The following is a 12,981-nucleotide window of genomic DNA, read 5'->3' as shown; positions in this document are numbered from 1 at the left end:
TTTTAATTGATTTTGATTGGTCATCAATAAATGTTAGATTGAATGTTCAATTCCGTAGATTGTATATTTAATTGAACTTGTACCATTAAATTGTTATTAACCTATCATGTACGTAGTTAGGGGAGTAGTAAAAGTTGATGATGACAATGTTTAATGGCATGGGTTTTAATTTGATATCAGGACGTTATTATCATTTAGAATTGCATGAGAAAGATTTTTTCTCGAAAGATGACAATTTGGAAATTTGTTTCTAGAATTAGATAAACGGTATTTGCTTAATTCCATGATTGAGTTAAGTATTGTTCAATAAAATATGTAATGAAAATCAACACCTTGGAACACTCTTAATTCTGAAATTACATTTGGTTGTCTTATCTTGCTGCTAAGACAATACTTAAGTATTCTGAAATATGTAATAAAATATTTGTTAAGTATTCCATGATTGAGTTAAGTATTCTGAAATATGTAATAAAATATGATTGAGTTAAGTGAAAGTTGTTTGTTTGATCCTTGAGAACGATACTTTACCTCTTAAGCCGTTTTAATATATTATAACTTGACCGCATTCGTTTGTGCATAACCATTGCACATCACTAGCTTTCTTCATCCTCTATACTTAACTCTTTCTTGTTATGGTTGTTCAACGTTTAATAGTTTTATTCAATGGTAAGTGGGATGAAAATAGTCACTATCATGACTTCCGATTTATTGAAATTTCTATTGCTTCGAACAAATCTTTTTCAATTTTCATCTTTTTTTATTGATTTTTTATTTTTTGTTCTCAATCGACGACAAGTCTACTTTGGAGGCTTGACTTAATCGACCAAATCCACTGGCGCATAAATAAAAGGCTCGACTTAATTGAACTTCGGTAAGGCAAGCATATGGATGGTGTTGGTATTAACTAGTTTGCCTTAGAGGTCTTAAACCCACCTTGACAGATTCGATCAAGGAAGAATGTACCACCGCCGAATATTGTTTGTTTTTCTTCTGTTCATGAGATCTCCACGATGGACATCAACACCACATCATAATTAGTTAGCAATTTCAATGTACGTTTTTTAATTGGGATTTTCATGCTCCAATCTAAATTGGTTTTTTCTCCATGAATGCAATTATTTAGATAAAGTTTTCATCAACCCAACCCTCACTTTCTAAACTATTATTTTGGGTCTAGAACAAGAAAAAGTATTGTTACAGAATTTTGGGTAGTTCAAAAGCGATTTAGAAGGTTGGGTTGATTGACTTTCAATTGTAGTGTATTTATTTTTAAGTTTGTGTATTTGTTGGGCATAGTTTATAGACTAATTACAATGTATTTGTAGGTCATGTAAATATCTCATTGGAAGTACAGCAAAAAAAACTTTCAAAAGACATTTATGATTACAAATCCCTCATCCGAATTAGAGAGTAACTAATTTTTTTCTTTGCACGTATCTTTTATCATACATCTTTATTTTCTCTTAAAATATCTCCACTATTTTAAATCATCAAATCATATTGTTAATTTTTTTTTCAAATATCAAAACTAAATCATATTTTTCAAATATAATTTTATTTATTTGTTTTGATTTCTTTTAATCTTTTTTCAACTTATTTTATGTTTTTGTATTTTGATTTTTCTAATTAGTTTAAAAATTTTATACAATCAAATATCAATTTTTTTAATTAGTTTGAAAAATTTAGGACGAAGAGTGAAGACAGACCAATCACATTTGAAGTAGTAGGGTGGTTGAAATTATGGTTGCGATGGTAGATTTAGAGACAGTGATTCTATTCACGGTAGCACCATTGTTAGGAGTTAAGGTTGACGACCGAGCCTATGTCGGAGGAGTTGAGATAGAAGAAGATGGAACTGGAGTGATCATTAGTGGCTTTGAAGGCGCAATAAATGAAGCCGATGGAGAAGGAGCCAAAATCAAACTGATGGTGAAGTATTGGTAAAAGGAGAGAAAGCCACGCCCAGTGGAAGGAGAGGGGGCCATGCCTAACAAAGCAAGGGATGAAGACAGAATTCAAATCGGAGGTGTCACTACTATTTGGTAGAGAAGCCGATTTTGGAGAGGAAAATGGCATCAACCTGGTTGGAGAAGAGGTCGATGCGGTATTCAGAGTAAGACCAACAGATAACCTCTAGATGTTTATTTTAATTACAGTGTAATTACGAATATTTCTTAGTAAGTCAATTGCAATCTCATTGGTGTGGCTAGAGGTAGTTTAGACTTTTATAAATTCGTTTATTTTTTATTTTTAATTTATTTTACTAGTTTTACAAATAAAATGTTGATTTGCTATTTTTACAAATGAAAAGTTAAAATATGTTATTCCTTGTTTACCCATCTTTTTACCTTAATAGTGGGGTTCATCTCTCACTTTTTGTCTTTTGGCAGTCAGCAACCTACCACAGCTCGGTCTCATCGGCGGAGAAAAGGGACTTTCCTATTTGGTGACTCATGGGCTTGATGGGCCTAGATTGGGCCCAAGCTTTTGGGTCTCCACTATTTTTCACCCAAGAAATTCATTTAAAAAAAAAAAAAAATAAATGGATCAAAATGAATAAAGTAAAGTTAACCAAAACAGTATTTAACCAAATTTAAATACAAGAACAAGGGTCATTATAATGCATAATAGACAAATAAAAGAGGCCAGAAAAGAGTTGCCAAAAATGATGTTAAAGATGTGGCATCATTAGTCCTACTGTTACATGATAATTTGTAATATCAATGCACATAACAGAAATAGGTGATTGAAGAAAATAAAATGATGGAAACAATCTGACCTATAATAGAAAAAGTCCACCAAAAGTCATGTCTTGTCCCCAAAAAAATAAATAGAAAACAAAAACGAAGAAGAAAGAATAGACAAGCGATTGCCTATTTCAACTTTTTCACTTATAACAAAAGTTATTTCTGCAACACTTCAATGACCACAATCCAATTACAAATTAGACAATCAAGAGTCTTCCTTCAGAAAAACTTAAAACAAAAAAACAAATTTAAAATAGAAAAAAAGAGGAGACAAAAAATAGTGTTAAATAACTCTCTCTACCCACGTCATAGCATCATTCCAACATTGAAATATCTAGGCAACAAAAGTAGCATCTAAATAATTCCCACAAGACCCGAGAGAAAGAAAATCATTTTCCAAAGATCTTAGCAAAGACAATAGGAGTCATCAACAGCTTTCAATTAAATAGGAAGCAGCCCCACAAGCAACTCGTATTCATATCATAGCCCCATGAAGATGAAAAGGAAAAAGGAAAAAAGAAAAAAGAAAACTTAAAGCTAGGACCATCCATTGTGTCGGGTGATGGTATTCATATGTCAAAGACAACTTGATCCAAATTCTAACACTCTCTTGTCATGTTTCTCTCTTCCAATTTGTTTCCGGGGACCATTGCCTGTGGTGCACTACTACTACCTGCAGGAAGGATTGGGATAGACCACCGGAGTGGAGCCCCACTCTGCCCTTAATGAGTGGATGCATCCCTTTATCATCACTGTCACATATATTCACTTTGATCTTCTAATCGAACTCCTTTTAATACTGCAGATAATGCAGCAAAGGAACCAATGCCATAATCCAATTCAATTGTGCTTTCAGATTCAATTACTACGCCTGAGAGGTGAGAGGCATTTCCCACCATTCAGCTTGCTCCTCTAATAACTTAAGAGAGACACAAATGAAAGATAAAGCCATCTTTGTTTGATAATTAAACTACTTTAGGAGCTAGATATTTTTATTAACAGATACTAAAAAAACGGTGATTATACAATTTGGGTGCATGCTAATTGCTAACCAACCATCCAAATCCATGCAAGTACCAAACTCATCCTTTTTGTGACAATTAATGCCATTGCAAGGGTACTTTTCCTAATTAATTCAGATTTTGACCATTCTGGGTTGTCTCTCCAAGTCTGAATACCAACTCTGTCACCACCCCATCTTCATACTGCCGACTTGGGTTTAAGAAATTTCGTTTCTTTTCTGTTTCTTGAGCTGCATCTAACTTGTTGGAGGTTTCTATTATTACGTCTGAGTTAGAAGCTTTTATTGTACTCGGGTGTGGGTGGTTAATGGACATGAGTTGGACTGGGTCAGGACGATCATCGATGTCACAAGATGGGGTGCTATTAGATGGAAACTTCGCTTTAAAAGTTCCAAGGCCGCATGAAGTGGAAGGAAGAAGAGGTGGGATTGGCCACACTGGCGATCCAGTGGCCAAGGAATGTTGTGGGTTGTTCCAGCCTAATTTGATGGATTTGATAGGAGATTCATCAAGCATAGAGCTGAACAATCTCTTCAACCCAGTAGATTGGTTTTCGATCATCTGGACATCTGGCTTTAAAACGTATGGATGTTGGCTAGGGAGGTAGGGCCTTTGAACCGCAAAGATACCCGGCATGCTATGCAGGTAGCTGAATTTCCTCTGTACATTAATGACTAAATTGAGATCTTCCGGGACCTGCAAAAAAAGCCATCAATCTGTGTAGCTTGGCAAGAAATTACCTAAGAGAAGGAAAAATAAAGCAAACCTTATCAAAAGAGCCCAGTTGAACTACGCCTTCTCGTACAGCAATGACTGCAATTGTCTACAACAAGAGGTTCTGATAAGCTGGAAGTGATAATTTATACTGCAGTGTTTTGCTTGTAGCAAGCTAAGTTTGTAGAATAGTAACCTGAATGCCTGATTTAAATTGAGATTCCCACGCCCGAGGTTGCTGTACATGAATAAAGTGGAAAGGTCGAGGAAGCTAGAATTGAACTGACATTCTTTTCCCTCAAAATGGAAAAAGAAAAAAAAAAGGAGAGAAAAAAAAATCTCTTACAGGCTCAATGGATGAGTTCCACGAGGAGATGAGGTTCGGATCACTTTCAGTTGTGTTATCTCTGAAAACCCATTTATGACTATTATCTGCTCCAACCTTTCCCACTAACCTGCAACCAGGGGCATATAGATTGATAAAACAAGACTGTAGAACTTTCCAAATAATCTAAATGAATGTATGAATTCTCTCACCCTTCTCCATAACTGTAAACCTCATGAGACATTTTGAAGAAGAGATCAACTCCAAACCTCCCTGTAATACACCCACTTGCTGCTCTTTCACATTCGTGGAAATCACAAAATCCATCTTCCCAAACAAGAATCCTGAAATAAAACCAACTCATAAACTCCCCAAGCAGCCAAGATATCCAACAAAATTATCAGCTTTGCCCATACATACCAGTTCCTCTTGTTTCCTTTGGAGCGATCAAGAGCACTCCCGCCAAACTCCCACCTGCAACAAACCAAAGTATATAGGGGAAAAATATCTCATGAAATAGAACACAACTCATCCATCACTTCCTTGGGCACTTGAATTCTTAGTTTGCTTACTTGGGAGGAGGAAAGTTTCTAGGAAGGATCCTCCAGAAAATGGCATAAACCCACTTAGAAGAGGTAGAGCTACAAGAGTCTGAAGACAAACACAGACTCCTTAAAGTGTGTTGCAACAGACAGTTAAGCATGGGAAGGCCACTTTCCATTTTACTGAAAGAAAACCGATTGGCTCTGTACTCGTCTTTCTCTTCAAATTAAATGGGAAAGAGCAATCATGGTACTTACTACACCTACTCGCTGGCATTTAGAGTGGGAAACACGCTTCAACCTCCTCCCAGTCCTGGCTATACTATACAATATTATTTATGCTGTGGTAGTGATTTTGCCACCACAAAAAATTTAAAAATTTAAAATTTAAGATCTCATTTGACAACTATTTAATTTTTGATTTTTTGTTTTTTAAAATTAAGTCTATAGATACTACTCATCTACAAATTTCTTTTTTATTATCTACTTTTTACCAATGGTTTAAAAAACCAAACTATATTTTGAAAACTAAAAAAGTAGCTTTTAAAATTTTGTTTTTGTTTTTGGAATTTAACTAAAAATTCAATTATTGTACTTAAGAAAGATGTAAAGTATCATAAAAAATGAGGAGGAAATAAGCTTAATTTTCAAAAACAAAAAACAAAAAACGAAACTGTTACTAAATGAGGCCTAAAAAGTCTAGTTACTTACTACAACTATTGATTTACTACAACTATTGATTTGGATCGACAGTGATGTATACTCAAAAATCTCATTAAAATTTAATAGAATTCATTATAGAATCACAATTTCAAATTTTCCCTAATACATATTTTGCACATCAATAAAAGTTGGAGGATCTTTCCAATGCAACTTCCTGATATAATTTACGGGCAGGATAGCCAAACATGCAAGTGTTAAGGAATACATATATATTCCAAGGTTCTGTTTCCCAAAAAAATAAATCATTTAACACTCATTACCGGCAAATGCCTGCATAACAATTTGTCTATTGTAGGTGATGTGGTCCGCAAAAAGTTCGAAAGCTCCCTTGGATTCAAATTGCACCAAACTCCGTCCTTATGTTGGCCCACCATACAAGACACAAGACAGCTCTGGTCTTCTCACACTCTCTCAAGTTCCATGCTTCATTTACTTTGACAGAAGCAATCCATGGTATCAATTGCTTTGCTGAAAACCCGCCTGCTAAATATTCTGCAAGAAGGGTTCAAGTTGAATCGTTCATGGCCAACTAACTTCTTAAATATTTAATAAATTTTCACAAAAACTCGGTAGATCTCGAAGGAGACATAAAGAAATATCATAAAATCACAGAAACCGGTTCCTAAAAAATGGGGGTTAGAAAATTATTATAGAAGGATTCCTTCCGAGAGGTAAATCTTCTTCTCTTGTCAACATCGCTTAGCTGGCATAATATATATCCATCGGCAACCTTAGCCCTTCAACAATTATTGTTCTTTTCTAAGTTGGCTGCGTTTACTAACGCTACGAGTGTCTAGCCAAGTACCCTTCTTGCACAGTACATAAATAGATGAATGAGAAAATGACAACTTTTCAAGCAAATGTTCTATGTTTAAGGCTAATTAAACTCAAAAGGACTTGACTATAACCAATAATTATACTGCATCCGTCCCAATTGTTTGGCATCAAGTAATTAATCAAGTGCCCAATTAAATGTTGTTGAAACTGATAATATGTCTTCTTCAAACTTCAAAAGTTAGTGATAGCTGATTATCAGACAGCCAATTAAGCATGCTGAGACTCTACAAATCTAGCACAGTAAAGAACAAAGAAAGACATAAAGAAATGAGAAAGTACTGGTCCACCACGAATTTATGAAGGGAAAGGAGCACCATGCACTTTCACAGTATGTCCCCTCCACCTTTTTGCAGACACCCTATCCTGTACTGTACAAACGAAGATTGCTGAAATAAGTAGTAATCTATAACTAATCTTCAATCTAATGGGTTTCAAAGATGCTACAACAGTGTAAAGAACATGGCCCAGCCAAATGGGAGGTGAAAAAGGAAAAATCTTTTGTCCATTCACTAGGAGTGACCAAAGACGATCTCACCCAACCAATATGGAGAGCTGCAATAAATTCAATTGCCATCCGTGAGATGTATCACAGTTGCAATGTTTGAACCTGAAAGCAGCCACATAAATGTCAAGCTAACAGTACCCTATGTAATAAAGGATAATGTCTTATTGCACCTTTATTATCACATTGAAAGCGGGGATAATAGGCCATTAGATGGGGCTACTGGTTGTGACCAAAGAAACACATTGTTGGGAAGATGCCTCCCATTACTGAAGCAGGTAAATATACGTCGACAGCTACAGTAATTTGGGGAAAGAAGGCGGTCTATACTTCTCCAATGATATTAATCTAGACCCGTGGGTTGGCCCTCTACCACCATTCTCCAGTTGCCACCTCTTTGGGTTTGGCATTATAACAAACACCTTCCGTGCATGTCGATTAGGCCCAGGAACGAGGCCTAAGCCAAAGCCAAACCTTGGTTAATGCTTTTGGGTTTCTGGTTCTTTGTCTCAGTTACTAGAATAAGAGTAACAAATAACAAGTAATAATTCCACTCACAAAAGTGGTTTAGCAAAGCAATCACATTACAAGACAGATTGTGAGTGGGAGTAGAAGCTTTAGCAACGAATACAATAGGCCACTCAATAAGATTATTCTGATCCATCTCTTCTATCTTTTGCCTCAAAACTTTACCGTCTCTATTCTTTTGGTTCCAAAGTTAGGAAAATTCTGTTTAAGGTAAAAAATGTAGCAACTTATAAAATGTCAACCATGTTATTAATATATATATTTTTCTAAAATAGAGATAAAAATATACCTTGAATAGAACTTCAATGATTGAGGCTCTCCATAGTTCAAATCTCCCACCGTATTAAAAAAAAAATTCAAAATCAATTTAGTTAGTCAAAATAGGCATATCTCAATTGACAATGTTAGAGTTGAATCTCCCACCATTGTAAAGAAAACAATCAATAAAATAAAATAAAATAAAATAGGTCTATATGTAATGTTAACCCAAGACTTGGATCCGTAATGTACCTCAAAAGGAAGGGAAGATGATGGTATTTTGAAGCCTGGGCCCAAGCCCATTCTTTGACCCAATAGAATGGAACCGGAATTGAACATCTCTTCATTAAGCTCACATCAACGTGCCAACTTGAGCATAAAGGTTTGAATTAGGATTCCGACCAAAAGTGGAAAATAATTTTTGAACACCCCACAACGTGCAGGTTTAAGCCACGTATGAGGGTCTGAACAAATACTCTTTTCTTAGGATGGGTTTTGATATGTCTGGAATTTCCACATCGGTCACGAATTTCCTAACCCTTCAATAGTGAAACATTCCATTTTTTTTACCAATAAAACCAAATAATTATTAAACATACCATCCATTTTCAACTCTGTAGAGGACAGATCTAATATTTCTGTTTTAGAAAAAACCATCAAATAGGTCAAATTTTTTATCTACGAAATTGAAAGTTTTGTTATTTATTAGACATATTACATACCAATATATATAAATTGGAAGTTCGAAAAAACGAACTTCAAGACTTACTAAAGACCTACTTCTATATCAATGTAAAAGTTTGGAGACTAAATTTGTAATTCAACCTTACTTAAATGAATCACATCATACAAAAATATTTGAAAAATTTTAATAAAAAATTGAATTTTAAAATTGGTTTTAGATCCGTGTTTATTTTCTACTCGGCTAAAAGTTTCATAAATAATGTTCGAATATGCTTTAAAATTCTGACTAGAAAAAAATGAATAATGATAGGTGAGATCCTGATTAGGAATTGCCAGCCAAATGAGAGTGGAATTTTGGAGTTTAGACAAATTTCAGCGCTGACACTTTCCTCCTATATTAAACAATCTACAAAATGAATTAAACATATCCTAGAGAATCCTTCTTACAAGTTGACTTCACAAACTTAGATTATTTAATTAGCTTGAAATATGGCAAAGAAAAATTCTCGAATTTCCTTCCACTCCCACCTTCTTTCACATTTCCTCTTAAACGCGTCTTTGACGAACACAAGCAATCGAAACAGAGTGAAAAAAATTTGACAAATCCCAGAGTTGTCTTCATTTTCTGTAACTACGTTTACCCAGAAAACCAAACTGCAAATATATTTTAAGAATTTGGCAGAAGTTAATGGCATTCTGGGGAGGAACGCAACGGCAAACTAGACAACTGCTTGAGGTCACAGGCACGTTACTTTAGTCTAGATCCTAATGGAGGGACAAATTATTATCACTTATAAAGCCTTTCTAATCTTCATTGTCCTTCCCTTGATTCGATTCTCTTTTTCCCTTTTCTCATTGGTTCTACAGTTGATCGATGCTACAACTTGGAAGACACAGAACCATTTGCGACCGAATACTCGTGCGTTCTTGAATATGGTGATTCCACAAGGAGGACCCGACCATGCTTTGGTACGTATATGCTTTTAATTTTGTTTTTACAACTTTCAAGCGTTTGGGTTGGGACTTTGGAATTGGAATTCAAAGGAAATCACGCTGAATCGAATGGTTCATTAGGTAGAGGCACACACCCAGTGTTTGAGGAGAAATTCGTTTTCGAATTCACTGAAAGAGTTATAGAATTGAACATTTGGGTATTAGCCAATAAACCCCCAAGAAACGATGAAGTTATTGGCTCTCTAAGGTAAAAACTCGACCTTAATTATACTGACATGCGGTATCGTTCTGTATATATAACAATAAAAAAAACTTTCATTTTCTGGTTCGTTTCTTTAGAGTTCAGCTCCAACAACTACCTTCCGATGGTTATGTTGAGTCTACCTGGACTCTCCAGAAGACAGATGGCAGGTACAAATCAACAATAAATTACACTCCTCTTCTTTCCTATCTTATTCATTTAAACAACATATATTGAATTGTCAATCCGTAAGTTAAGTTTGCCTTCATGGCAGGCCTGCAGGCTATATACGGCTCACATTGCAATTTCCCACTTCCAGTTGTAGAGTAATCTCCATTTCTTATACAACTATCTATTGACCAATTATAAGTACAATAGTAGTTATTTCTTCTTTGACTTTGATTTGGCGTAGTTGGAGCGGCAAGACTCGTATTACCCAGCGCCAAGGTTGGATTCTACGGCTCCTCTAGAAGCAGTTGCAACCCAACGCCCAATTTTGTACCAACTCCTACCGTATGATGCCGCTCCGCCGCCGAGGCCAATACAGCCAAATGGCACAGGACCCACCACTCTTTGGTCCCAACTCCTGCCGTATGGTGCCCTTCCGCCGTCGAGCCCAACGCAGCCAAATAGCACAAGACCCGCCGCTCTCTGGTCCCAATTCCGGCCGTATGGTTCTCCACCATCGGCTCCCCCTGCAGGCTACCCTTTATCACAGTACCCAATTCATCCTCCACCTCCACCAGGTACATTTTCGTTTCTTCATTAATTATTCAAACCACAGCTTAAATGGCTGATCAAACTTCCATGAGTTTCAGGCTCAGGCCCCTCTGGCATTTACCCGCCTCCACCACGTTGACGACTCACCTCCCATGTTGTGTAGATTAAGTTTGAGAAAATTTCTACTATGTTATCGATTGATAAATTATTCTTTAATGTGATTAGATCTCCTTTTCGTCATTTTTAATTAGTGGTTATGTGAGTGCAATCAAGGGTTGTGTATGCGTTACTACAATTTTTCATATGAAATTTAAATGAGATGGAGTACCGAGTGATGTAAAACTTGAAAGTGATGGTTTTTAGTTGATATATTTATAATTTAGAGAAGAATGTCTTTGACGATTGGCATTAATTAATAAGTTTGATGGTCGTTACCAAGTAATTAATTAGTTTTCAAGCTGTCCCATTGTCCCCAGGTCTTATTAAATTGATTCATACAGAGGAGGATTAGTTGAAACTTAAAAGCAAATTAAAAGCAAAGAAACACTTTCATGTTTCCTTTTTCATCTTCCACTTATCTTCTTTGCCCTCATTTATTTGCCTTCTCCAACCAAAGATTTACTGCAAATAGTAGAAGATGAACATATTCCAGCCGAAACAAAACAAATCGAGCCAAGAGTCTGATTAATGGGCCTAGTATTGGGCCTTAGCAACTGCTTAGACAATCATAGCTACCCAATGGACCTGTGTGTTGAAGGAACTTTATTACTGTCCCCAAACAAACGACGATGGTTGATACTCACTAGTCCATTCTACATTCCTACCCTATTATATCTTCATCGATATGCCAGACAGCTAACAACCAAAATAGTTTCTAGTAAGATAAATGCTTGAAATCGAAAACTGAAAAGATGCTCAATTTGGAACAAAAGAGGACCTTTTAGTCCAAAAATAATCCTGATTACTAAAAGCACTCGCACTCCATTATGCACGACCTTCAATCCTATATCATGGTGACCTATAATTCGGCATTTTCAAGTTGTATGCATATGACATGCTGGCATCTTTTAACAAACATTTCTCAGTTTTTACTTACATGAATTTAATTTCTGGTGGAACCAAATATGTGGTCTTCACTTGCTTCCTGTTGAGTCATGTCTACACTTTCTCCCTCGCACAGGATACTTTTCCATGCAGCTGGCACAAATGTTAGTTGTTGTATAGACATTGTAGTGTTAATTGCCACATGGATAATGTAAACTGGTAAATAAACAGACCTCACAGTACAAAAAGTGAATTCAACAGTTTACATTAAGATGCTCCTCCTTTGAACTGAATCATGATTTCATAAAACCAGGAACATAAGTGTTGAAACTAAGACGACCTTTTACTGTGAAAAAGATTCATACAATAATCAGACTTTAGATCTCCCCAAGAATTACTGCACCTATGAGATCCAATCCAACCACCTCATATAAATTTTGCTCCTTGTGGGGGGGACAGGCACCGGTTTTAATTCAAGCAAATATTAATGAGCTTGACGGCCTCACCCCGTCTCTCTTATATTTATGTGGCAACTTACATCAAATTGTTTTGTAAACAAGCAATCGGAGCTGCAATGTTTGACCACAGAGGAAAAGAACTTATAGGTCAGCATACTGCAATTCTGTACCGGTCAAATGCATTAAAAAAAATATAAAACTCCCATAAATGCGGGAGAAGGGTAATTACAATGCGATATTGATGCTAAAGCGAACAGATATAAGATATTGTGTATCATCAATGCAATTAACAACTAGGGGCAACATCAACAAAAGTAGGAGGATATGGAGAGACTTCCCACCAAGTATTTCGGTGCAAATTTCAATTGTACAGATCCGTTCAGCTCAGAAGGTAATTTTCCTTTTGGTACAACTTCATCAAATGCATCCAGATAAAGTAAATACATGCTTCAACAGTCAACGTTCTACAATACCTTCACCAGCAGAATTGAGGAACCCTTGATCTTCCGGTGAACAAAGGCTGTAGCCTCCCTATCAAATTTCCACTGAAAACTATAACAAATCTCTATGGAACATAAGACAAAGCAAAGCAAGTTGTAAGCTACCTTTGTCTCCTTTACATCAAGTCAAGTAAAAAAAAAAAAAAAAAAAAAATGCTTCAGTGGTAATTTACACGAGGGTT

The 12,981-nt window shown here is 35.9% G+C and overlaps 2 protein-coding genes across 10 annotated transcripts; one reads left to right on the top strand and one right to left on the bottom strand.

The window, feature by feature from the left end:
• Positions 1-3,127: 3,127 nt before the first annotated feature.
• LOC120086448 (protein RICE SALT SENSITIVE 3-like) lies at positions 3,128-8,386 on the bottom strand. Of its 7 annotated transcripts, none has more exons than XM_039043106.1 (11): positions 8,230-8,386; positions 7,586-8,141; positions 7,190-7,517; positions 6,334-6,565; positions 5,381-5,667; positions 5,229-5,282; positions 5,021-5,152; positions 4,830-4,938; positions 4,680-4,721; positions 4,536-4,592; positions 3,128-4,465 (listed from the first exon to the last, which is right to left on the bottom strand). In XM_039043106.1, exons 5-11 carry the CDS (start codon positions 5,527-5,529, stop codon positions 3,878-3,880), a joined length of 1,131 nt encoding a protein of 376 aa, XP_038899034.1. In that variant the 5' UTR covers positions 5,530-5,667; positions 6,334-6,565; positions 7,190-7,517; positions 7,586-8,141; positions 8,230-8,386; the 3' UTR covers positions 3,128-3,877. The 7 variants fall into 7 exon arrangements, with proteins under 7 accessions (XP_038899034.1, XP_038899036.1, XP_038899035.1 ...); XM_039043108.1 differs by having other exon boundaries at positions 7,190-7,462; XM_039043107.1 differs by having other exon boundaries at positions 7,190-7,869; positions 7,971-8,141.
• A 931-nt stretch (positions 8,387-9,317) lies between these two features.
• On the top strand, positions 9,318-12,953 carry LOC120085540 (leucine-rich repeat extensin-like protein 5). 3 transcript variants are annotated; one of them, XM_039041563.1, is made up of 7 exons: positions 9,336-9,625; positions 9,750-9,851; positions 9,957-10,083; positions 10,176-10,247; positions 10,352-10,403; positions 10,490-10,823; positions 10,896-12,953. In XM_039041563.1, exons 1-7 carry the CDS (start codon positions 9,571-9,573, stop codon positions 10,934-10,936), a joined length of 783 nt encoding a protein of 260 aa, XP_038897491.1. In that variant the 5' UTR covers positions 9,336-9,570; the 3' UTR covers positions 10,937-12,953. The 3 variants fall into 3 exon arrangements, with proteins under 3 accessions (XP_038897492.1, XP_038897490.1, XP_038897491.1); XM_039041564.1 differs by lacking the exon at positions 9,957-10,083 and having other exon boundaries at positions 9,318-9,625; positions 10,360-10,403; XM_039041562.1 differs by having other exon boundaries at positions 9,321-9,625; positions 9,750-10,083.
• The last annotated feature ends 28 nt before the right edge of the window (positions 12,954-12,981 follow it).

This window comes from Benincasa hispida, chromosome 9 (assembly GCF_009727055.1).
Source record: "Benincasa hispida cultivar B227 chromosome 9, ASM972705v1, whole genome shotgun sequence".
NCBI lineage: Eukaryota > Viridiplantae > Streptophyta > Magnoliopsida > Cucurbitales > Cucurbitaceae > Benincasa > Benincasa hispida.
This window is presented reverse-complemented; position numbering and strand designations above follow the sequence as displayed.

Coding starts and splice junctions, on each gene's coding strand:
- LOC120086448 (XM_039043105.1), bottom strand. CDS start 5,529: ATGGAAAGTGGCCTTCCCATGCTTAACTGTCTGTTGCAACACACTTTA. Junction 5,283..5,380: donor AGAAACTTTCCTCCTCCCAA/GTAAGCAAACTA, acceptor GGTTTGTTGCAG/GTGGGAGTTTGGCGGGAGTG. Junction 4,466..4,535: donor AACTGGGCTCTTTTGATAAG/GTTTGCTTTATT, acceptor CTTTTTTTGCAG/GTCCCGGAAGATCTCAATTT.
- LOC120085540 (XM_039041562.1), top strand. CDS start 9,571: ATGGCATTCTGGGGAGGAACGCAACGGCAAACTAGACAACTGCTTGAG. Junction 10,084..10,175: donor GAAGTTATTGGCTCTCTAAG/GTAAAAACTCGA, acceptor TCGTTTCTTTAG/AGTTCAGCTCCAACAACTAC. Junction 10,404..10,489: donor TTCCCACTTCCAGTTGTAGA/GTAATCTCCATT, acceptor GATTTGGCGTAG/TTGGAGCGGCAAGACTCGTA.